The 26,607-nt window shown below is 31.9% G+C and overlaps 1 protein-coding gene across 2 annotated transcripts in view; it reads left to right on the forward strand.

Moving 5' to 3' along the window:
* Positions 1-25,198, forward strand: part of TMEM260 (transmembrane protein 260) — a 118,832-nt gene extending 93,634 nt beyond the window's left edge. Inside the window, exons 6-16 of one of the 2 annotated variants that reach the window (XM_031952632.1) lie at positions 5,187-5,366; positions 6,675-6,715; positions 11,150-11,233; positions 12,067-12,181; positions 13,289-13,461; positions 15,680-15,851; positions 16,749-16,897; positions 18,454-18,630; positions 19,967-20,020; positions 21,080-21,170; positions 24,269-25,198. In XM_031952632.1, coding sequence (XP_031808492.1) covers positions 5,187-5,366; positions 6,675-6,715; positions 11,150-11,233; positions 12,067-12,181; positions 13,289-13,461; positions 15,680-15,851; positions 16,749-16,897; positions 18,454-18,630; positions 19,967-20,020; positions 21,080-21,170; positions 24,269-24,523 — 1,491 coding nt within the window. In that variant the 3' untranslated portion in view covers positions 24,524-25,198. The remainder of the gene's footprint in view (positions 1-5,186; positions 5,367-6,674; positions 6,716-11,149; positions 11,234-12,066; positions 12,182-13,288; positions 13,462-15,679; positions 15,852-16,748; positions 16,898-18,453; positions 18,631-19,966; positions 20,021-21,079; positions 21,171-24,268) is intronic. The other variant, XM_031952633.1, reaches the window with a different exon arrangement.
* Positions 25,199-26,607: the final 1,409 nt, after the last annotated feature.

A 26,607-nucleotide genomic window follows, 5' to 3' on the forward strand; every position in this document is an offset into this window, starting at 1 on the left:
ATCCTTTAGATATCACAAAATTAAAATTTACAAATCAGAATTCATTATCTTTTCCTAAACCAATCTTTTTTCCAGTTGGAAATTCTAGCAGAATTGCAACATTTAACATATATATTGGATTACTTGCCATGTAGAGGAGGGAAAAAAATTTGGAACACAAGGTTTTACAAGGGTGAATGTTGAAAATGATCATCTTTCAAAAAATTATCAAGGAAAACTATTCTGATATTTTAGATACAGAGAGTAAAATAGAAATTGAAAGAAACCACCAATCACTTCCTGAAATAGATCCTAAGGTAAAAACTCCCAGGAATATTATAAACATATTCCAGAACTCCCAGAGCAAGAAGAAAATATTGCAACCATCCAGAAAGAAACAATTCAAGTATAGTGGAGCCACAGTTAGGATAACACAAGATTTATCAGCTTCTACATTAAAGGATTGGAGGACTTGGAATGTGATATTCCTGAGAACAATAAAGCTAGGATTACAATTAAGAATCACCTATGCAGCAAAACTGAGAATAATCCTTCAGGAGAAAAGGTAAAAAGTCAACAAAATAGAGAATTTTCAGGCATTCATAATGAAAAGACCAGAAATGAATAGAAAATTTGATTTTCAAATAAAGGACTCAGGAGAACCACAGGAGGTAATTAGAAAAGGGAAATTAAAATGATTTAATAAGGTTTGGCTGTTTATATTTCTACATGAAAGAATGAATTTGTAACTCATAAGAACTTTCTTCTTATTATGGCAGTTAGAAGGAACATCTATAGACAGAAGGCATAGGTGTGAGTTGAATATGAAGGTATAATATTTTTAAAAATTAAATTAAATGATAAGAGAGGAATGTACTGGAAGAAAGGAAAGGGAGAATGAGAATGCCATAAATTGTCTGCCATAAAAAAAAGGCAAGAAAAAGCTTTTTCTATGGAGGAAAAGAGGGGAAATGGAGAGAAAGTGAGTGAACCTTATTCTCATCAGAATTGGCTCAAAGAGGAAATAACATACACACTCCATATGGGTATAGAAATCTATCTTACCCTGCAAGAAAGGAGGGAAAGGGATATGGTGGGGTGGTAATTGAAAAGGGAATATTGGGGGAAGAAGTAGTCAGCAGCAAAACTTGTGAAGAATTACAGGGTGAAAAAGAATGGAATAAATGGGGGTAGGAGGAAATGCAGTTAGCAATTATTATTACTGTGAAAAGAATTTTAGAGTAAGTTTCTCCAAAGAAGGCTGCTTTTCTCAAAATATACAGAGAAGTGAGTCAGATTTGTAAAAAGTTAAGATATTGTAATACGGGAGCCACCTGACAGTGGCTCCTGGAGATCCAACCCAGACCTGCAGAATGGATCTCCTCTTGTGAAAGGATGATGATACAAGGAGATTGAGAGGCAGTTACTGTTCTCTGACCTCTCTGACTGAGAGGTAGTTATATTATCTGACTTCTCTCCTCTTCCCTCTGCCTCTAATTTATCTCACTCCCAGTCTGCAACACCTGTGTCAGCAAAGGCTGCCCTGCAACTCATTTGGATGTTATGAGCCACATCTGTGGAGGTTCTCAGAGAATTGACCTGCCCCTTAACAGTAAGAGCCATTCTCCAATTTATAAATGATCAAAAAGATATGAACTATGCTCAAAAAGCTATAAAATCATGTATTTCCTTTGACCTAACAATATCACTACTAGGCATGAATCCCAAAAGAGATTTTCAAAAAAAGGAAAAGGATGTATATATACAAAAATATTTATAGCAATTCTTTTCTCAAGGCAAAGAATTGAAAATTGAAGGCATGCTCCTCAATTGGGGAATGGCTGAATAAATTGTGGTATGTGATTATGATGGAATACTATTGTTCTATTAGAAATGATGAGCAAAATGCTCTCAGAAGAACCTGGAAAGTCCTCCATGAGTTCATGCAAAATGTAATGCACTGTGTACAAAATAATAGCAATGTGGTAGGATAATCAGCTGTGAATATTTTTGCTATTCTCAGCAATAATCCATGACTACTGTGAAAGACTTAAGATAAAAAATGCTATCCATACCCAGAGAAAGAACTGATTATGTCTGAATACAGATTGAAGCATACTTTTCTATAAACTTTATTTTTAAGGCTTTTTTTTTTTTTGGAGGGGGGAATATGGGGAAATCCATGTTTTCTTTTGGAACATGACTTTTATGAAAATGTTTTGCATAACTTCATATGTTTTTCTCAAATTGCTAGGGAGGAAGGAAGAGAATCTGGAATTCTTTTAAAACACAAATGTAAAAAAGATTTTTTTGTGTGTGTAACTGTATTATATATGTATCTGTGTTATCTTTGTATCTATCTAGGTAAAGGAAGGAAAATATATTGGAAGTAGACAACAGGTACCAGAATCTTGATAGATTGATGGATATATATTTAATGAAGGCTACTTGGAGAGAGGTTACTGAGTTATAATGTTCTCAGTTTGGTTTTCTAGAGGAGTTTGGGGTAGCCTTCTTTTTAATACAGTAATCACCACAAGAATAGCCAGGTGTTAAAGTCCAAATCCTTTATTGCCTCCTTGCCTGAGGCCTGGTTAGCTTTCTTAAAGGCTTTCCAGAGTCTTGGTTTCAGTAAAGAACTAAGGGGGAGAGCCTGCCACCACAGGGTATGAGATGGGATGAATGAATCTGAGTCCAAGGATATGTGCTTCAGCCTCCAGTCCGCTTGTCTTCCCTAGCTCTAATTCTGGCTGAGGCTTCCAGTTTATATGCTCTACACTGAGTATAAACCAATCATTATATCACTAGGAAACCATTATTTGTTGTAAGATTAAATCTATCATACTGAACTTAGAGAACTATTAAGCATAATGCTAAACTAGATAACCCTTGTATTTATCAATTCCACTGACTTAAACCAAACTGTGCATACCCTTTGATCCAGCAGTGTTACTACTGGGATTATATCCCAAAGAGATTATAAAGAAGGGAAAGGGACCTATATGTGCACGAATGTTTGTGGCAGCCCTTTTTGTAGTGGCTAGAAACTGGAAACTGAATGGATGTCCATCAGTTGGAGAATGGCTGAATAAATTGTGGTATATGAAAATTATGGAATATTACTGTTCTGTAAGAAATGACCAACAGGATGATTTCAGAAAGGCCTGGAGAGACTTACACGAACTGATGCTGAGTGAAATGAGCAGGACCAGGAGATCATTATATACTTCAACAACAATACTTAGATGATGACCAGTTTTGATGGATCAGGCCATCCTCAGCAACGAGATCAACCAAATCATTTCTAATGGAGCAGTAATGAACTGAACTAGCTATACCCAGAAAAAGAACTCTGGGAGATGACTAAAAACCATTACATTGAATTCCCAATCCCTATATTTATGCACACCTGCATTTTTTATTTCCTTCACAAGCTAATTGTACAATAATTCAGAGTCTGATTCTTTTTGTACAGCAAAATAATGTTTTGGTCATGTATACTTATTGTGTATCTAAGTTATATTTTAATATATTTAACATCTACTGGTCATCCTGCCATTTAGGGAGGGGGTAAGAGGTGAAAAATTGGAACAAGAGGTTTGGCAATTGTTAATGCTGTAAAGTTACCCATGTATATATCCTGTAAATAAAAGGCTATTAAATAAAAATAAAAAAAAAAAAATCCTTGTTTCAAGTTCAGAGTTCTGGTCCATAACACTCAGAGATAGTGGTTTTGACAACTTTCTTTTGTTTGTCATCAGTCTTTCCCTCATTAGATTTTAAGTTCATTGATAATAGGAACACACTCTCTCTCTCTCTCTCTCTCTCTTTTTTTTTCATATTTGTATTTCCAGAACTATTAAAAAAGCATATAAATTCTTTCAGGAGAGGGACTATTTTGCTTTTGTCTTTGTAAATGTGACTGGTATGTAGTAAGCTATTAATGAATGAATACATATTGTTAACAAATTTTCTAAGTGGTTCATTCTGCTTTTCAGCATGATTTCAAATGGAGGTATTGTGGTACAGTTAGATAGTTAATTAGTCTCAGAATCCAAAAGATTCTACTACAATCCTGCCACTGATGCATTCTGTCTGTATTACTGGCAAATCACTTAATTTCTGAGAGCTCTAGGTAATTCTCTTAGACTTTGTTACAAAATAGTTGCTGATCTGCATTGACAGAGGAATTTTTTCCGACTGTATAGTACCCTATAGAAATCATTGCAATCATAGATTCAAAACAAAAAAGTAGTCTTTAAAAACTTAGATAATGAATAATAAGATAATGAGAATCCTCTGTATATCAAGAAAATGCTTTAAAATTCACTTTTAATACCCTATAGTAATATATGGTGCTTATTTAATACCATATAGTACTTTATATATTGTTGGTAAGAAAAGTTATTTTTAAATATTAAAGATCAAGAGGCACTAGGTGGTACAATAGTTAGAGTATCAGCCCTGAAATCAGGAGGACCTGAGTTCAAATGTGACCTCAAACACTTAACTTTCCCTAGCTGTGTGATCCCCTGGGCAAGTCACTTAACTCCAGTTGCCTCAGGAAAAAAAAAAAAAAATATATATATATATATATATATATATATATATATATGAATGAAAGGTCATTTCAAAACAATAGTATAATGTAAAGATTATTTCCTACAGTGCCAATTTACATGAAGAATCTACTATAGCTACCTAAGACATACTTGTAGTGGTATTCCATAAATTGAATATGTTATATAATTGTGATAGAGAAAATGAACCCTCTGATGAGGGTTGCTGATGAGGACAAAGAAGTATACTGACATTGGAGGGACATTTTCTGGCATTTGCAATACAAGTCAACAAAACTTCATCACTTCAAAGTGGGTTATCTCAGTTTTGCAGAGCTTTAGCCATTTATATATATTATGACATGATTTAAATGTAAAAAATGCAATGAATATGATGATACTCATGAGTCTTTCCTGATGTTATTTGCTTCATTAAAATTTCACCCAGCCATGCAAAGATTAGACTGATGAACTTTTCTTAGTAATCCGTAGTATTTGAAAAGTTTAACAAAGTAATTTTGTGGTGACTTACTACAAATTGTGAGATCAGCTCTATCAGTATATTTCATATTTTTCTTGGTGTTGTTCTTAAAGTTTCAAATAATTAAACTAAACATTTTAAATACAATTTTATGTGTTTTGACACAGGAACTCTCTCTAAAACATTTGTTAAAACTGAGTCTATTCTTCTCTGCTGGTTTTCTACCTTATCTCTACCTGCCTATCTCATCCTACCTCAATCAAGCTCGTTGGACCTGGGGAGACCAGACAACGTTTTCAGGATTTCTGACCCATTTTCTTAGGGAAGAATATGGAACATTTAACCTGGTAAATTTATTATTTAAATTCTTTAAAAATGAAATTCCCAAGAGAACTTCCTTCAGTTTCCTACCTGGAAAGTGATTAGAAAAATCACATTTGTTAAGACTTTTTATCTTAGTTATTTATATGACAAACTTTTCTTTGGGATGTGCCTTTGAGGGTGCCTTAGAAAGAAATGGAATCATACTCCACCTTTTGTTTTTTTTTTTTGTTTTTTTACTATTGAAGTAGTATAATATGATTTTCAGAATACAAGCATTAAAATAACTTTGCTGCCTAGGAGTGGAAACAACATTTCAATAACTTTAGCAGTAGGTGTCACTGTGAGCATTGGGTTTATGAATAAAACTATTATAGGAAAGTTAAAAAATAAATCCAATATTTTTGGTTGCCTTGATTGAATTATGATCATTCACAAATTTATTGTGCAGTGTGAATGGGTGATATTCAGTCTAAAACTAGCTAAGTTTTTTTTTTTTTTTTTTGAAAAAAGATATTTGTGTGTGTGTGTGTATGTAATTCCTATTTTTATAGAAAATATGTTTTTGAATGAGGTTAAAGGAATCAGTTTCACCAAGATAACTATTAACATGTACTATATATAAATTAGAGAGTAAGGAAAAAAAAAACTAAAGTGAAATTACAGTATGTTTGATATATGAAAAGTGGAAGAATAATCAGTAATCTCATTGAGAGACTATTTTAATTAGGATGAGGAAGATAATCATTTATTAATTCCCTTGTGCCATGGTCAATATATGGAAATGTCATGCTATGGAGTAGTTCTGGTTATATGATTCACTTATTGCTTGTGGAATCTGTAATTATGTACCAATAAGCATAATGGAACCAAAGATAGAAGAATTTACATACAGATGATTAGAATTATCTATAAAATTATAGATAGAAAACTAATGAAAATGTTAATTAACTCTTCCTTCTGGAAACATTTCATTTGGTGTTCAGTGTATGATCTAAATCATAGAAAAACATATTTACAGTTGAAAGATACCTTAAAGGTGACTTCACCCAACTCTCTCATTTAAAAGCCATGGACCTGTTCAGTATAACACAAATAATAATGCCAGATGACACTTTGGCCATTATTTTCTGAAGTTCTTTTTAAAACATCATGGCAGCTTATAAAACTATGATTTAAAAAAAATACTTTTTTAAGGCTCCAAAATAATGATTTTGAAAGATAAAATCTATTATGTGTTCTAGATGTATTATTCTTACATTTAAAAAGCTAGAATATACTATAGTTTAATCCATGTATATCTCATTGAATGTAACTTTCTCTCTTATGACCAGGCCAAATCTGAAATAGGATCCAGTATGTCTGAAATATTGCTGTAAGTAAAAAATATCTGGAATAACTTTTAAATGCATTTTGTGTTATTAGAGTTTATTTACTAGAACTTGTCAGGATTATTGATTTTCCTCTGAGGAAGTGTCATTCAACTCTGATATGTATTTCTACCTTTCCTTGTTTCTTTGTATATTGATATTTGTTCTTGAATAGAAAACAAAGCATGGAAGGCAGACAAAAATTTTCTGAGAGTTGTATACTAAAACATGACATTGGTGTTTGCTGCAAGATGATCCAAAATGGAATTTTTAGAAATAACTTATTTCTTATCCTAGACTTTTTGTAATAACTTTTCTTTAGAAATTATTATTCAGACATTTTATCTATAAAAATTTAAACAATATAGTTTAGGTAGAAATAGAAAAAATTCTTCTTGATTTATGTATTGATTAATATCACTTCTTACGGGCAGCTTTGTAGAGCAGGACTGTTAAACACATGGCCAGAAGGTATCTGCAACTGTGGGCAAACCAGATTAAAATGCGATTGGTAAATATTTAACAAAGTAAATGAATATGCACTAAAACATAGATAGGGTTAATTTGTGGTTTTCTAAGTCACTGTGTAGCCACCAGGAATTCTTATGTAAGGTATGGTACCTGCCATTTCTCTTTTGGTTTAGCACCACTGATGTAGTAAATAGCTAGTCAGTGGGGTTCATATGTCACTGTGAACTCGGGCTGATTTTGAGACTGGGCAAGTACTTAATTTCTCAGTGATCCAGATAGAACTCTAAGACTATAAATTGGAGAGCAAATACTGATCTGCATCAGTCAAGGGAATTTTCTCATTTATATTTCCTTATATTGGTAATATCAAAGTTACAGTCAAAAACCATCCTTATTAGAACCAAATTGCAGTTCAACTACTTGCAACTTATTATTATTATTATTTTTTAAATTAAAAAAAATTTTTTTTGTAATTGGGGTTAAGTGACTCCCCCAGAGTCCCATAGCTAGGAAGTGTTAAGTGTCAGAGATCAGGTTTGAACTCAGGTCTTCCTGACTTCAGGGCTAGTGCTCCATCTACTGCGCCACCTAGCTGCCTCCATCTTGCAATTTATTTTTTCAACAAGTATTAAGATTTACTAAATCTTAAACTACAGTACTTGAAAAAGGGACTTGTTGAAGACAAATCAAGACTACTTGAAATCTATCTTGTCCTACAGATAAATAGGAGAGGAAGGAGATATTAGAGGCAGAAGTGGGAGGACTGATAGAAGGGACAGTGAATTGGGGGAGGTAGTGGTCAGAAGCAAAACACTTTTGAAGGGAGAGAAAGAGAAATGGGAAAAATAGGATAAAGGAAAATACACAGTAATTATAACTGAAAAATATTTTATAGCAACATTTTCTGATAAAGGTCTTATTCCTTTAATATAGAGAACCGAGTCAAATTTATAAGAATCCAAGCCATTCCCTTGATAAATGGTCAAAGAAAAAGAACACACAATTTTTAGAAGAAATCAAAACTATTTATAATCATATGTGGAGAAAAAAATGCTCTAAATCACTGTTGATTAGAGAAGTGCTAACATTTGAAACAACTCTGAGGTACCAGCTCATATCTATCAGCTAGCAAAATATAACAGAAAAGAAAAATAACAAATGTTGGAGAGGATATGGAAAAAAGGGACATTTTTGGAATTGTGAACTGGAGAGTAAATTCTGTTTTGGAGAGTAAATTGGAACTATGCCTAAAGAGTTGTAAAACTGTAAATATTTTGACCCAGAAATATCACTACTAGGTCTATATCTCAAAGAGATTTTTTTAAAAGGGAGAAAGATGTAGATGATAGATAGATAGATGCCCATCAAATGAGGAATGACTGAACAAGTTTTGTCATATAATTGTGATGGAATATTATTGTACTATAAAAAACGAAAAGTGGGATGTTTACAAGAAAACTTGGGAAACCGTATGTGAATTGATACAAAGTGAGGTGAGACAAAGCAGAAGAACATTTTATACAAAATCAGCAATATTGTATGATTGTATGATGATATAATGACTTAGCTATTCTCAGTAATACATTGATCCAAGACAGTTCCAAAGACTTATGATGAAAAATTTAGTCCATCTCCAGAGAAAGAACTGATAGAGTCAGAATGCAGATGGAAACAATTTTTTCTTTCTTTCTTTTTTTTTTTTTTTTTTTTTGGCTAAGGCAATTGGGGTTAAGTGACTTGCCCAGGATCACACAGGAAGAAAAGTTTTGTTTTGTTTTTTAATTACTTATCTTTCCTATTTGGGTATATGTATTTATGTTTTCTTTAATAACACGACTGTTATAGAAATAGGTTTTTCCATGACAACATGTATAACCTTTTTCAAATTTTTTGCCTCCTCTGGGAGGATGTGGGAAGGGAGGAAAGGAGAGAAGTTGGAACTGAGAAATTTTTTAAAGAATGTTAAATTGTTTTACATGTAATTGAAAAAAATAAAATATTTAAAATAAAAAATTAAATGATTAATCATATGAAAAAGAAAAATGTTCCTATTTACCTTTATTCTTTTAACTGAACTATGAATCTTATAGTATCATTAAGTAAAAATATTAGGAAATATATCTTTAATGAGAGAAAAGAAAAAAATAGCTTGTCATTATTAGTAGTTATTTCTATACATTATTTATTTAGAGGTAAAGTATATTATTTATTTAGAGTTGGAAAAGACCTTAGATACCTTTTATAGTCCCTTCATTCTCCTGATAAGGAATCCCTATCCCCAGAGGTATTAAATGACTTCACTCAAGTGTCTTCTTCTGCTAAGGAAATAAACATCCAAGCCATCTGTTTGCTTTTGATCCATTATTTGTTTATTCTTCTTTCATTCAATAAACACTTGCTATTACCTACTGTACACAAAACACTGTGCTAGGTGTGAAGGTTGATGCAAAGATCTTGTGTAATCCTTGCACTAAAGGAGTTTACAATTTTATAGATTAAGTGATTCTACTTTAGCTCCCAGTTTTTTCTAAATCCTTTACTTAACTTTTGAGAACTCCTCTTCCCTTCTTTTTTTCTTGTTTACATTTTCATTATATTATAAATATCATATCTTTATTCTCCTAATGGCTCTATTACTTTATTTTTCATTCTTTATTAGTCTATCTCAAAAATATTGTCAGTCTCTGTGTTCTTCCACTTTTTTCTTTACCTTGATTATATGGCATCTGGAAATAAAAACATATATTGGCTTGGAGAATCATTACATGAATTATAAAGAACTATAGCATTATGGAATTACATTGCAATTAATTCTTAGGTGTACAGTATCATAATGTATTATGAGTGTGTATACTTAAAGCCTTCTTAGTAGAAAGAAAAAAAAATCTTATACCTAGAAAGAAACCCAAGATTATCTGTTGTGTCAGATAGTTACATGAAATAAAAGAAAGATAAAAGATAATGAAAATCAAATGCATTCATTGATTGATTGAATAAAAAAAAGAAAATAATAATAATAACTCTGAGTACTAAATGTTCATAGGAATTAGAGCATTGAGGGGGATGCTTCCAATAATATAAGAGAAAAATCTTTCATTATTCTAGAATTTAGTCATATATCTTCTATTCAAGCAAATTATATTCCTTCATAATTCATATCTCTAAATTCTAATCCTTGACAAGGAAATTAATGAATCTAAGCTTAGACAAAGATCATCTTTCAGAACTCCCACTTAAGCAAAAGTTCTTCAGAAATTTATTTTGAAAACTTGATCCCCATTCTTTTTGAAGAATATTTTGAAATGATGAACCTTTATGATGGAATCAGAATAATCTTATCTCATGGTAGATAGGCCTAAGATTGACTGACTAATATGTGCATGAGAAGAAATTGACAGAAAAATTATCTCTAGAGAGAAATACTAGAGAGTAGATAGGGAGCAGGGTAAATGGAAATCCATTTTTACCACATTTCTGTTAAGTCTGGGAAATAGATCTTCTCTGGAAGGGATCTCCAGAAACTAATAATAACTTTTAATATTTTAATTCATTGAAGCATTGTCTACATCTGTAGCAACTGAAATGGTTGTAAGAACCATTTAAACTATAACTTTTGGTCAAACCAGTTATGTATAATCTGACTCCTTGATTGACAAACTATGATTATTGATCAGTAATCAGGTTTTGGAATTCTTTTGAAAGTGTGTGTCTATGTATGTGTCTGTGTGTCTGTGTGTAAATATAATCTCAGTTTAATTTTCTATCATGTGATTTTTTTTCTCCTAAAATTCAATTTTTGAAATTTTAAAAACAACATGTTCTAGTATTATTCTGATAATAGCGTATATTCTGGATTTCATTAGACATCATTATGAAAAAGTGCTTGATTTAGAACTTTAAATCATTTAGAATTTAGAATTATTTGCTTTCTGACTAATGAAAATGATAAATGGGATGTTTCCTTTAAGTTTTCAGATGGCAAATATGAAGGTTGAATTATCAATTAATATTCAAGTTCTTGCGGTTGTAGCTTGTTTGAGTTTAGCAAAACAGTAAGTAATATCTACCTTTGCTATTGTGTTTTTTTCCTCTATTAAGTGAATAAATTTTCAATGTCTTGGTATATAATTACATTCTAAAAAACCTAATGTCACTCTTTCTGCATGTCAAATCTGCACACTTTGTGAATACTATATGATTTCCAGATTACAAAAGAATATTGAGAAATTGAACTGAAGAATGTTGTCTTTTCAGGATAACCATATGAGTCTCATGATAGTCTTAAACTTTTAAAGTATTTATAGTAATCATAGTATAACATAATTTACTTAGACACCAATTAAAGTTGAGTACAATCAATCCACAGTTTACTTTCACCTGGATTATTATGTGAATATTTCTTATTCATGACAAGCTAGGAGCTGAAGGAATTCTTTTAGGGTTTTATTTTTGTTTTTTGGTTTTTTTTTTAGTACTATTATAGGTTTTTTTCCTATTCCCCCATACCTTATTTCCCGTTAGCCATATTTACTGCCTGGAAGTGCCTCCTAAATCAGGACTAATGGTAGGAAATGAGGAGAGAACCCAGGTAACAGATCTCTAAAAAAGAAGTCTGCTCTGTAGCTAACTCTACCTCCATTTCATCTCTTCAAAAACTATTGCCATTTGCTATTATCTCTAAGTGTGCTTTCTCACCTCCAAATGAGGAAATATTTATTACTTTCCTCTAAACTGTATACAGATCTTTTCCTAAGTCTAATTCATACAAAAATTTACCAAAAAGCATCTCTTGCCATTTAAAAAAGTTCCTTTAAATTTTTGTTTACTTTTTATTTTAAATCCATAATAAACAAACAAATAAACATTGTTATATTATGTTTTACAGGGACAAAAAAAACCTACCACTGGTGTGGCTTTTTGTTGGAATGCTTTGTATTTATTCATTATTCTTTGCTTGGAGAGCAAATTTAGATATTTCAAAACCTCTTTTCATGGGTGTGGTAAGTTTCACAATTGTTGCCCTTCATTTAGACTTTTATAAGATTTTATTAGTTTGTTTCTTTGTGTGTGTGTGTGTGTGTGTGTGTGTTTCATCAGTTTATTTCTTTACAAGAATTTTAGAAGTAAAAATTAATTATGAGAATGTAAAATTAGATTAGGGTTATGACCTTTAAAAAATTCATCACTTTATTAATAGCAAGTAAATAATAAAAGGAAATTCAAAATGGCTTCATTTAGTCAATTACTACCATCCCTTTTGCTTTGTTCCTATTTAAATATAATTATCTTCAGGATATGAAATGTTTCTGTGCCCTCCTGAAGGCAATCTCCTGAAGGAGACTGGAATTATATATGATCCCCACTTCATTTCTCTTCTATTTGCATAAGCAAAAAAATTCAAGCTTCTTTTTTCCCTTTGCTTTCTTCTCATACTTTCTCCCTTGGTAACCCCAGCAGCTCCCATGAGTTTGTCAGCAAAATACAGATAACTTCCAGATCTATGCCTCCAATCAAACTCTCCTGAGCTCCACTTTTATACCACCAACTGCATAATAGTTTATTCAACTGGATAGACATTTTAAACTCAGTAGGTTCAAAGCAAGAACTTATTATCTTTCCCATCAACACCATCTCTTTCTTGAATTTATCTGTTTCTGTCAAGGACACCACCATCCTTAATAGTTGCCCAAGTCTGCAACTTTGATATTATCTTTATTTGTCATTCTTCCTTCCTCTGAGGGTCTATTTGATTTCCCAAATCTTTTCATTTCTATTCTTACCACCTCTCTCACATCTGATCTCCTCCCACTCATATATCTATTACCTGATTTTATTCAGCCTATCAGTCATTAAAGTTAAGTGCTAAGTGCTGTCAGGCACTGGACAGGGCTGTAGAAATACAGGGTTTAAGTATTTAAATAGAAAAGTTATAGGGGTAGTGAGTAAATAGGTCAGAGTAATTGGTTTGAAAGACTTACATGCCAGCAAACTAACGGGGCAAAAGTAATTAGTTGTTGTGGGAAAGCATTTAAAAGATATTTGCATGTAAGGTACAATGATAACCTGCTGGTCTGCTGAATATGTCACATTCATTTAATGCTCCACAGGTAGAGCGCTTCTGGATGCAGAGCAACGCGGTAGTGACTGTTCTGGCCGGCTTGGGCTTAGCTTCCTTTTCCTCACTGAGTAAAAGGATGCTGAGCAGCAGCTTTGTGTTTAATATTCTGGAATGGTTTTCAGCAGTCATTTTTGTACTCTATCAAATTTATTCCAATTACAGGTAATAAATTAAGAGGCATTTTCAGAAAAAGTAACCAGTGTTTATTTGCACAGATTTATGAAGAATACAAGTGACAGTGTGATTTCAGGCTTCTGAGATTATCTAATCCCTCTGTACTGTTTGTCATTTTTCAGAACCCCCATTTCTTATACTTATGACCTAGAAATATAAATTGTTTGGTATTGTCTCAATTTCTTTTTCTTTCTTTCTTTCTTTCTTTCTTTCTTTCTTTCTTTCTTTCTTTCTTTCTTTCTTTCTTTCTTTCTTTCTTTCTTTCTTTCTCTCTCTCTCTCTCTCTCTCTCTCTCTCTCTCTCTCTTTCTTTCTTTCTTTCTTTCTTTTTTGCTGAGGCAGTTGGGATTAAGTGACTTGCCCAGGGTCACACAACTAGGAAGTGTTAAGTATCTGAAACCAGATTTGAACTCAAATCCTCCTGACTTCAGGGCTGGTGTTCTATCCACTGCCACCTAGCTGCCCTTCAGTTTTTTGTTTTTTTTTAATAATAGCTTTTTATTTTTCAAAATACATGCAAACATAGTTTTCAACATTAATCCTTGTAAAACCTTGTGTTCCAAATTTTTCTCCCTCCAGACAGCAAGTAATCCAATATTGGTTAAACGTGTGCAATTCTTTTAAATATATTTCCACAATTATCATGCTGCACAAGAAAAATCAGAATAAAAGGGGAAAAAATGAGAAAGAAAAGAAAACAACAATAAAGGTGAAAATACTATATTGTGATTCACATTCAGTCTCCATAGTCTTTTCTCTGGATGGCACTTTCCATTAGAAGTCTATTGGAACTACCTTGAATCACCTTATTGTTGAAAAGAGCCAAGTCCGTCATAGTTGATCATCACATAATTTTGATACTGTGTTCCATGTACTCTTGATTCTGCTCACTTCACTTAGCATCAGTTCATGTAAGTCTTTCCAGGCTTTTCTGAAATCATTGGCACAATTCCTTTCAAAGGAAGACTGATTTGGGAAGAAACTGTGTGGGAAAACGAGTCAGGCAGATGACTTTAAATGCTTTGAGTTCTGTTTTCCATTTATCTATGGCATGTTACATGCCCTGAATACAGGAGGAATAAATTGTAAAAAAATAGCTGAAAGTTAGTGAAAGGCCAGATATGAAGAACTTTAAAGGGCAGTATGTTTAGATAGGGCAGAAGCCAAAACAACTAGAAAAGTGTGATATATATATTCCCACAGGAGCATTCATTTATAGTTTCTGAAACTTGCTTGGGGTAAGGGATAGATCAGCCTTTGCATAAAGTATCAAAAACATGTAGAGACTTAAAATAGAACCATAAATGCTTTATCAAAACAGCACTTAACTAGAAATTTAATTTTCTTTACAGATGTATTTATTTGCTTTATAGCATTACAATGGTTATTTTTTAATTATTTTAAAGAACCAAAATTAAATACTACATTTTTATTATTATGTATAATGAAACTAATATTAATTACAATTAATTCATTTGCTCCATTTTTTGACAATGCTTCAGCTCACCCCTTTTGTTTTGTTTTGTTTTGTTTTGTTTTCATGGGAAGCTTTCAGAATTCATGCCAGGTTTCAACTTCTAAGAAAGTTGACTTCATGATTAAAGATTCATACTGCTGTTATGTGCCACTGCAAATAAATGCTCACTATATTAATAAAGGCAAAATAAAGTCTATGCTCATTAATTCTTATCTTTCTCTTTATTAGAGTCTATTCCCATTGCTTTCTTCCTGAACAGTTGGGAAAGAGAAATAAAGGAAGCTTACAGAGAACTGTTCATATTTGCCACTTTGGAGAAAAGTTCATAGGGATGTAGAATTTGTATTTTAAGAAAATAAGGAAATTTCTTTTTATAATTTGAATATTCCCCAAGAAATAAATGGGAATTATGTAAAATTATGCAAAATTCCAAATTAAATTAGAAGTCATTGCAGTCAGTGTTTTTTTGCTTTAGGAATCCACCTGTTCTTTTGCTTTCAAGGAGTTAATATACCTTTAGAGTTGAAACAGTAGACTCTTTTCAGTAACAGAACTTGGCCCCCTCCTTTACATCTTTTCAAGTGGTATTTTAAATTTGGATATCATCTCCACCTTGGATTATTAATGTTATAATACTTTCCGTGGATTATATAGAAAAGGGTGAAGAGAGTGTCATGTTGTAACTATAGTAAAACTATTTTTAAAAAGATATTTTGTCCTTTTTATTTAGTGTTTGTGACCAAAGCACTAACTATGTCATTGATAAATTTGCAAAGAACCTTCTGTTCTCTATGCCTCATGATGCAATCATCTTACTCAGAGGAGATTTGCCTGGGAATTCTCTTCGTTATTTGCATTACTGTGAAGGTCTGAGGCCTGATATTTCACTGGTGGATCAGGAAGTAAGTATACTAAAAATATATCAAGCATATTATAATTTTAATTTTAAAAAACTCATGCAGATTTTATTTTTTGTGAAATAGATTTTATTTTTGTGAAGATAAAATTTTCATGAACAATGTAATAATTGGAATGTGACTCAATGTTCTCTGGCTCTTTTGACAATTCAAACAAGTTAATAAGATTTTTTTCCTATTTATCATGAAGGTATTAAAAATTAATGAACTTATTAAGATTCATAATCAAATTCTCACCTGACATTATAAACTATAAAAAATTTTCATTGTATGGTAAGTTTATTTTCAAAACATTTATTATAAGTAATGATATCTGAACTATTCAAGCAAACATTGCACACAAGTTTAGGGACTTATTGAAATTATGATAATCCTACAAGAAATAATTTTATGAGCAAACAAAAATTTCACTAAAATTTTTAAATTATGTTACTGCAAAATTTCTTTATGGGCTTGTTGCTCCTTTATCTTAGAAAGAATTTATTTCATTAAAATAATTTCAAAATCTGAAAATGCTTTTTATAACTAGTAGGCACAATGATAAGAAGGATTAACTCTTCTAGCAATTCATCAACAAGCATTTATTAAATTCTTAGTATGTGCCAAGCACTGTGTTAAGCACCAGGAATACAAAGATGAAGGGAAATTGCCCCAGCCATAGAGGGACTTATTGAGAAAGACAACATACACATAAAGAAGTAAGTATTGGTGTTATGGAAAGCACTGTTTGGATTGGAAAGAAAGAATTGTTCTTATTTTTAAAGTGCCTCGATAAGAGTTGAGCAGTTCTAGTTTCATAGGGTATTAATTGTATTTGTTCACTTGATTTCTTTTTTAGAAACCTGAAATTAAGTATGAAATTATTTATGCTTTTTCTGGCAGATGTTGACTTATGAGTGGTATTTACCTAAGATGGCTAAGCATTTACCAGGTATCTACTTTCCTGGGAACCGATGGAATCCTGTGGAAGGAATATTACCTAGTGGAATGGTCATGTTTAATCTTTATCATTTCCTCAAAGTAAATAAACAGTAAGCATTCCTTTCATGTAATAGCTTTTCTAAAATCTTTAAGCTTTTCAAAAATTGTTTATGTAGCAGCTGTGCCTCATCCAAAAGAACAATTTTCTACACCGATTTCCCTGTCACTGGTGAGATTATCTTTGTAATTAAATTGAATATCTGTGCAGAAATAAGGCTAGGCAGAAATAAATGTTATTTTTCTGAGTGAAGTAAAAATAAAGACAGATTAGCAAGAATGGCATATGAGATCTTAGCACAATTGAGGGAAATTAGAGATGTGCCTGCCTACTTGAAATCTTTGTGGGTGGATAGCAAACAATTAGTTTCCCATTGATGAACACCATGGACACCTTTTTAATGTAAAGCAAATGTTTTCCAGGAATAATCATTGCACAAAAATAGCCTAAGATTTTTAAAAATAAGATGAAGTATTTTTATGACTAAGAAAGCACCTATAGTTGTACTAGCTGAGAGAAATTGAGAGTTGTCAATCCCCATACCCTCATATTTTAGCCATATAGTATTAGCTAAGTAGATCAATGGCACTTTGTGTGTCTTTTTTTTTTAAGACTGGATTTTTGCCTGGATCCGGTAGTGGAAACTTAAGTGGACTGTTAATTTATTTAAGCATTTGTTTTCTGTAAAGGTATCCTGAGGAATCCCTTGGATTTTCAAAGTAAAGTAGATGAAAGCAAAGTGATGGTGTTTTGGATACTCAAAATCATAACTAAAATTTTAGTAGTTATTAATAATATGTTATTGATGAGAATGAAAGGTATGAAATGAATATCTGCTAAAAATAAATGTTTTCTAAGAGCAGTGTTCAATATTTTCTAGTTTTATTGATGAGGAACCATGACAATATCAAAATTAGACAGTGGTTACTGTCTTTTGTTCTATTAGTAAGAACTAAAAGGAACTACAAAAAATATACTGCCATTATATCTTTAAACGATTTTATATCATAGTCTCAATATCATATGATATGTATTTTATTGGACCAATAAATATTGGATTAAACTAGCAAAAGTTTATTTCTGTAGAACCTAACTTAAAAATAGCTATGGTGAACCTCTAAAAATTGGGATAAAAAAACCATACCAAGTAACAAGCTCCATAAATGGTAAAAAAAACAAAACAAACAAAAAAAAAACTAAGTAATAAAATTTTTAAAATTAAGTTTGTTAACTCATTACTAGAAATTTTTCATATTCTTTTTTCCAATTTGATTTTTCCAGCCTAATCTGGCTTCATATACCTATCTATGAAATGAAAATTTAGTGTCAAAACATACATGTGAAGGTATATTTAGATTATATATAGGTACCATAAAGATTTTTCTCTTATCTTTCCATGGTGGTTATAACATTAGCAAACATGTTTTCCCCTTTGTCATTTTTTTTTTTACACTCAGCTGAGTTTTTTTTTTTTTTTAAGAAATTCCGAATGAAACTGAATTGCTTATAAGTGTTATAAGTAATAATGGACTGTGATATGAGTAGTATAAATTTAATATTTAGATCCTAAAACACAACTTTAAAATAAATTGCTTTTGTTTTCAATAGCAAAGAAACATTTGTTTGCATAGGACTTCATGAAGGTGATCCCACTTGGAAAGAGAACTATTCACTTTGGCCATGGGGTTCTTGTGACAAATTGGTTTCTTCAGAGATTGTTTTCAACCCTGAGGAATGGATTAAACTTACTAGAAATATATATAATTGGACTGAAGAATATGGAAGGTATGAACAGTTTACATTTTGTTTAGGTGGTTGTGCCTGCAATAATCATAAATATTGGCATATTTTGTATTTTCCATTCAGCCAACATAAAACTTGGATCTATGTCATATAGAGATAAAAGGGTTCATTCAATCAATCTTTACTTTCAGATTTCCATATTTCTAGTTCAGTCTAAAATGGAATATCTAAGTTGGCCTTTATTACAAAAAAAAAAAAAATACAGTTTAGAAAGTTATACTTAGGAACCTAAAAACCCCATTTTAAAACAGTCTTCATTTGATGACAACTTTGTCTTCATGAGAATCATTAGTGATCTAGAAGATAGGCTAGAACAGATGTTTCTAACTGCAATAAACAAGAATTATATAAGAAGCAGGATGAAGATGTAGGTACTTTCCCAGGAAATACAGTTTTGAGGCCTATTTACTCCTTGATATAAAAAGTCTGGCTTTTCACTTTGGAGGACAGAGCAACAGTAGTAAATCAGAATATCAGGGCCAAAAAAAATTGATTGGGATGAAAATGATGACACATGGTTCCAAAAAAGTATAGAGCCAAGTGGCTTGGCTACTCTTTGTGCTGGTATAGCTTCAAGAATGGAATGAAAGCAGCAGAAAGAGCATATGTTTATATATGGGACCTTTCTTTATGCCTTTAATGGAAAGATATATTCTCAGCAGTGCGAACTGCAGATCAAGGAGCACAGACATTTTAATCAGTTGGTTAGGGGTCAGTGGGTTTAAAATGGTTAGATCAGTTTATAACTTATCTTTCCCCAAAATCCTTCCAACATTGACTATTTCTATCTTTTGTCACCTTAGCCAATTTTCTGAGTATACCTCAGAATTATTTTGATTTGCATTTCTCTTTATTAGTGATTGGGAGTAGTTTTTCAGATGGTTGTTGATTTGTTATTTTTCTCTTGAAAACTATTTGTTCCTATCATTTGACCAATTATCCATTGGGAAATGGCTCTTAGTTTTTCATATTTGTATTAATTCTCTACATATTTTAAGTATTAAATCCTTAGAGAAATTTGATTAAAGATTACTTCACAAATAATAGTTTTTCTTGTCTTTGCTGCATTGATTTTGTTTCTGAAAAAGCTTTTAATTTCATATGATCAGAATTACTTATTTTTTCTTCTATGATTGTTCTGTTCTTTCATTGCTTAAAAATTTTCCTCCTAGCTATAGGTGTGAAAAGCACCTGATCTGCTCCATTAACATTTTAATATATAATCTATTTTCTTGTATTAGGACACTATGTCATAGAGACAATATATCATTAACATTTTATGTAAATACAGAAACAAATTACCTTATTCTAATTATAGGTTTGACCTATCTTCTTGGGAAGCTGTAGCTAATGAAGAAATGTGGCAAGCAAGGTGATTCTGCATTTGTATGCGCTAATAATTTTAATGTGTTTTGAATAATATAAAGAAGTGACTGATAGTACATTTCATCCTGAATGGTACTAGTGAAACTTTGTTTAATTAATAGAGCAAAGAAGGTAGAACTTTGTAAGTATACTTTCAATCTTTCAGATATATTGTAGAGCTTTGAAATCCACTTACTCTTAGTGTTTTTCAGTTTTTCCTGCATATGAGTAGGAAATTTTATATTGATCCATATTCTCTGGCAACTGAAACATAGTAGTATTGATACTTATTTTTAAAATTTGAATTTATCTTTTTTAATCCTCTTCCTACTTGGAATCGTCATGTCCATCTTCAGGTAATCACTATCCTCTCAATTTTCTATTCTTGAATCCTGATAGTTGACTTTGACTCAGCTCTCTTTCCTTATCCCCTACATCTAGTCATTTAACAAATCCTGACAACTGCACCATTTCTCTTATTTTCCTTTATTTTTGTTTTCTTAATAATTTCTTTTTCTGAATTGAATATTTTTACAAGTTAACAGTCTAATAATAGGGGCAAAAGGAGGCAAAAGTATATCATATATTTAAATATTTAGTCCTAATTTGTAACCAATGCATTAAACTTCAGGGAGAGCTAAACACAATAAGTATGCAGATCCTTATTTGTCTTGTTTTGCATGCTTTGAGATTTGGAAGATTTAATTGTATAAAAAGTGTATTCTATCTTTGGAGAACTAACTTTCATATTTGAAAAACTAGGTAGATGTTATTTATAATGAAGTCTGAGATATATTGATTATTTGACAAGTATTCTCTCTCATGCTACTTTTATGGAATACAATTTATCTGGAGGGGGAAATTGTTTTTAATAGCCAATTTGATTTTCTTAGGTGGCATTTCAGCCTAAACTTCCATAATGATGAAAGTTTTAATATTAGTACACAGAAAATATGGTTTGTATATTCATTGCCTGTAAGATATTTTTCCAATTTGCTTTGAATGTGAATGCTGTATTATTATATTATTTTATTTTGATTTTATTTATATGTATTTTCTTTTCTAGGATGAAAACAGCATTTTTTATCTTTAATCTTGCAGAAACTGCTAATGTACCTACAAATATGAAAGTACAACTTTATGCTCTTGCATATGATGTATGTAATTTTATAAAATATTTTTTATTTGGGAATGGTCACATGGGGAACTTATAGGAAATAATTTATTCTTTTCTCTTCATTTTCTCTGGCCTTTGTAGAGTGGTAAGTTTAAATAGACAAATACTTAAATATCATTTTACAGAACAATTTTTGAGCATCAAGTGAATATAAAGAACAAATCCTACCAAACAAATGTTAATTTTCTTCTTGTCTTGTTTATCTGGACTTATATACTATTGACTTTGAATGTAAATTTAATTGTTATTTTAAAATAATACAATATGGTGGTAAAAGCTTCATTTCTAATTAGATTCCTAGGGTTGGGCTAACTGATGTCCCAGGAAACATGGCTATACTAATACTAGGCCAGCCTCTTTGTGATTGGAATATAGAGGACAGAGGAGGACCTTCTTATAGCTAAGATATTTATTATTTAAAGGTCTTTCTAAGGAACCATAGAAATCTGAGTCTAGGCTTTCTTAGTTTAAGTGTTCTAGGAACCTGCCTTATAGGAATAGAAGATATCTTGACCACACAGATTCACAGAACTAGAAGTGGAAGATTTTGGTATTCCCTATTTTCTATAGGAACAACTGTGAATCTATTTAGCTGAGATATATGGTCAAGTGCTCAGATTAAGAGGATAATATGTTCTTTTGACTTCTAACCACCAATTGAAGGATTACATGTACAATTGTAAGCAGTGGTTCATTATAAAGGTCACATCCAATATATGATATAATGTGAAACACTGGAAAGTAGAGTGACTTGAAAGTCAGTAGATCTCCTGAAATAGTTGTTTGTTTTTTCAGATGATTTATTCAAAAGTCATCAATCTTTTAATTTTAGGTCCCTTTTTTTTCCCCAACAGCTACACTGTGTTCTGGTTTCATCTTTGCCTGATCATAACCTACTTGAGGATAGGGATTGTTTAATTTTTGTCTTTGATGATTCCCCAGTGCCCAGCCTATCCTTGGCACATAGAAAATAGAGACTTAAATCTTTGTGTAGTGACTGTATTATCAAATCGGTATTAGATAATCTCTCTGAACTTCCATTTTAAGTAACTTACTAATTTACTAAAGACTTAAGTAATTTATAAGATCTCCTTCATCTCAAATTTTATGTTTCTTTGAAAAACAAGTGGCAGGATTGTATTATGTCCAGTGCTATTTGTCATGTCAGTAAACTGATCCATGGCTAGTTAACTTACTTGATTAAATTATTGAAACTCTGATCATATGTTTTATACCACTTCAGACCAGCCAGATTTGCTCTGTTTTATAACTAAAAGTCTAGTCCTATCTATTTGTTAAATGTTTTATTGATGGTAAGTCAGTCGTAGCATTATATATAAAGGATAGTATGATTATTTATGATGACCCAGATGAAAAGGTGATAATCTATAGAAGTCATGTTTGTTAAGTTCACAGGCTAAGACAAACCATGGTAGATAATCAGCATCTTAGAAACTTGGATTCAAATTCAGAGTACTTACTATATTGAAAATGTCAGAAACATCAGAATATGTAATAACACTTAGGAACAAAACAAACTCTCCAGATACACAATGAAAAATAATTGGCTTCAAATGATACATATGGTAAATTTCAGTAAATCTCCAAAAAAAAAAAAAAAGTAAATTATAAACATGTAGCAAAAAATTAGTTTCAAAGAACAATATAGTATGTTGATGGTATAGCAGAGATCATGACATATAGAACTTGAGTTCTTAATTCTCTTGAAATTGGTGAATTTTTTAAATAGGAAAAAGTTCATGGAAATGGAGCACGAATGTTAAGGGGGGGAGCCTATATAAAAAGTTAGAGAAACTTCGATTATTTTACCTAGAAAAGAAAAGCTAAAAGTTTACGAAATAGTGGTCTTCATGTATAGGAATCTGTATAGTGACCATTCTGTCTTGCACTGCCTGAAAACTAGAAGAAATGGGGTAAGGGTTTAAGTTAGCTGTGAGAAACAGCCTTCAATCAATCTTCAATTCTAATGTTAAATATTGCAATAACTTATCAAAAGTGGTTTGTAGAAATCCCTTTTCTTGCATTAAAATGTCCCTAGTTGGTCTAGTCTGGCTTAGGGTGAGTAAACATTATAATCTGTTAGGGTCCCTTCCTTCCCAGTAATTCTGTGAATGCTGCCCTATGAAAAAACAACATCTCATTGGCAAAAGTATTTTGCTCTATACTTGGAGCCAGTCTAATGATAAGTTCAGGCTCTTGGTAAATCTAAATATTAACATGGAGGTCCTGTTAAAGCATTTGTTTTTTGCAGATTTCTATCTGACATTTATTTGTTTGTTAGATTTTGGTTGTGCTTTTCTTCCGGTTTCCTCTGGAAAACCCAATTATGTGAAATCTATTGTATCTCCCAATAGACATAATATCTCTGATGTTTAAAATCTTGGAATGCCTAAAGGGAAAATAACTCACTTAGAGTTAGAAGATAGTATCAACCAGGAGTTTAAATATATATATATATATATATATATATATATATATATTTATATATATATAATAATATATATATATATATATATATATATATATATATATATAAACTTATTGCTTTAAAGAAGACACAAATTTGAATGTTGTACTTAAAGATAATATGAAAATTATGAGTTTGTTGAAAGCTAATATAGGAATATGCTTTAAAAAAAAACAACCACATTAAAAAAAAAATAAACCAACTGTAAAGGATATTTTTTTCCTCTAACAGCTAAATTTAGAGTCTCCAACCTTTCTGCCTGTTGAGTAAATAGCTTTCTATGAATTACAGCTAAATCTCTTTCCCAGAACATCTTTCTGGAGGAAGAGCATTCTGTTCTAACACAGTGTGCCTTAGATTTCCCCCAGCAGTATCCTAAAAATCCCAGAAGCAGTTTTATATGAAACATATTTGCCACCTGTTACTGTAACAATTACAGTAACATCTTCACATTTTCTGCATCATGCAGCAAATATTATATTTTATTGGTTTCTTGACTGTTGATATGTGTGTTACTTAGGTTTTCTGGTTTTTTTTTTAAATTTAGGAATTCTTCTAAAATGAAATATTAAATATGCACTTTTTTTCAGCTATATAAGGAAATTATATATCTACAAAAGAAACATCCAGTAAATTGGCACAAGAATTATGCCATTGCATGTGAAAGAATGCTTCGTTTTCGTGAAATTGATGTGAATCCTGAAGTCCTGTTATCTGAGACTATCAAACATTTCCATCTCTATGTGGAGAAAGTACAGGATGATCCGCAGCGGGCTGACATTTTAGAGGCTCTTAGGCACCTCAGAAGGGAACTGCAAGGACTAAAAAAGACCAAAAGAGTCTGAGGCAGCAATATTTGTTTTAAAAAAAAGTGCCTGTCATCTTACTAAATGTTCCTAAGACCTGAGGAATGTTCAACTTTTCTTTCTGTTCTTAAAATGAATTTTTTTAAGGAAGCAGAAATGCCAAGTAACTTCTAGAAATCATGAAAACAGTAATGTGGTAATGTGCCTTAAGACACAGAAATGTTCCCTGTGTCTTTTAGTGATGAAGGTAGAACCACATGGAAAATTGTTCTGTATTATAAAAAATGAAGATTTCAGAGAAATTTGCTGGAAATTTCTGTTAAAATAATCATGCAGAAAATTATTCTATATTTTATAGGAATATAAGGTAAAATTAACATTTTTCTTTATTTTCATATCCTTTAACTTACTAATGTACAACTCAGAAACCTTGTTTCCTGTGATCAACTTGACAAGGTTACATATTTAAAAAGAAATCCTAAGATTTTTCTATTTCTTGCCTGTAGATGTTGAAGAGAAATGAGTCAACAGGAAACATCCTCCCCCCCCCCGCCCCCTTTTTTTTCTCAAATCACTGGGTTGTTTGCACAAAACTTCTGCAGCTCTGTGCTAAATCCTAGTCTGACAAAATGCTGATAAACGTACAGTTGTTATTGTCTCATCTTAGGTTGTATTTTCAGATTTATCAAATAAGTAAAACTGATTTGATGTTCACTTGTCTCAGTTGCATGAATTGTTTGGCACTTTCCCCTTTTTCTAGTTATTTTAATATTTTTGTTTTATCTTTATTTGTACCCTCAGATATACCAGATAGTCCCAATAATTAGTAGATTCATGCTGCCAAAAAAAGAAAAGATTATATAAATTCTGTTGCAACCATCTTCTATAGATATTACTAAAGAGAACATACTAAAAAATGCAAATAATGGTTCTTTATTTTATTATGACAGTTAATTAATAGCAACCTGTTTTAATGAATAAAGTCACTTAGAGTCCTTCAGCACTTCCTAAGTAGAGGCCAGAATCGGTAGGGATTCTCCCTCCCCCCCCCCCCCCCCACAATTGTATAGCTCTTAGACTCCAAGCACTATATAGGCCCCTGTATAGAAATGCTCACTAATGAAGAGGGAGGGCTAGAAGCTTGTCTGCATTCAAAGATCACTGGTGAGTCATTCAGCAAGAAAAGGCCCCTTACTAGGAATAGTCACAGTTCCGTGGCATTGTACTAGCAAAAGGGTCTGATCAAAGGTCTCCTGTGGAGCTTGCATGGTTCCCTTTCATACTACGACCATAATTAAAACCACTAATTCTCTTTTAAAATGCTGCAGGATGCCATGTAGGCATCTGTCTGGAGTGTCCTTTGTGATGTCATAAGCTGTTAAGGACCAGTGCCGAGGGCTTTTGAGTGAAATGCCAGTCATGAAGGTGCTTCAAGACAAGGGTGCCTCTAAAGGCTTGACAGGGCCTTGACTGCACAATTCGAGCTGAATTTGCCCCCTTGTCAGCTGCCAGTAAATAAATCTCAAAGGGGGAAAAGCTGAAGTTTCATTACCTGATCCATGGGGCTTTGTTGGTTTTGGCATCACACAGGGGAAGCTCTTGCCCCTCCATTCTGTGGATTTGAAGATGTCCATTGGAGCCTGCAGAGCCTGGATAGGGTTCAGAGCAGAACCTTTTGAAGAGTGTCAATAGTTGTAACAGTTCAGCTGTTAGGAAGACAAATAAATGGAGGAGCTCATTAATCCGCTTTTGGCTCTCAGTGCCTTTTGCCCTTTTATCACAGCCCTATTAGGCTCCTACTCATCTTGAACCAGAAAAAAATGAATTGAAGTTGTTGAGTACTAATTGGCAAAGACTTTTAATCATGGGCCAAGAACTTTCACTGACTTGAAAGTAACTTCTCCACAGGGAGGAACCCAAAATCTGGTTTACCCTAAAACAAAAACCAGTTGGAGTTCAGTGTAGTATAAAAATTTAAGGAAGCATTGATAAATTGTCTAAGTTTATCCACTTGAAAGAAATTATGTACATGATTATAATTTATGCTGTTTTTTTAAAGCAGAAATAGTTTTAAAACTTATTTCTTGGAATTCATTGTCATTATTGGCTTGAATGTGAAGATG

Source organism: Sarcophilus harrisii, chromosome 2 (genome assembly GCF_902635505.1).
Source record: "Sarcophilus harrisii chromosome 2, mSarHar1.11, whole genome shotgun sequence".
NCBI classification, from domain to species: Eukaryota; Metazoa; Chordata; class Mammalia; order Dasyuromorphia; family Dasyuridae; genus Sarcophilus; species Sarcophilus harrisii.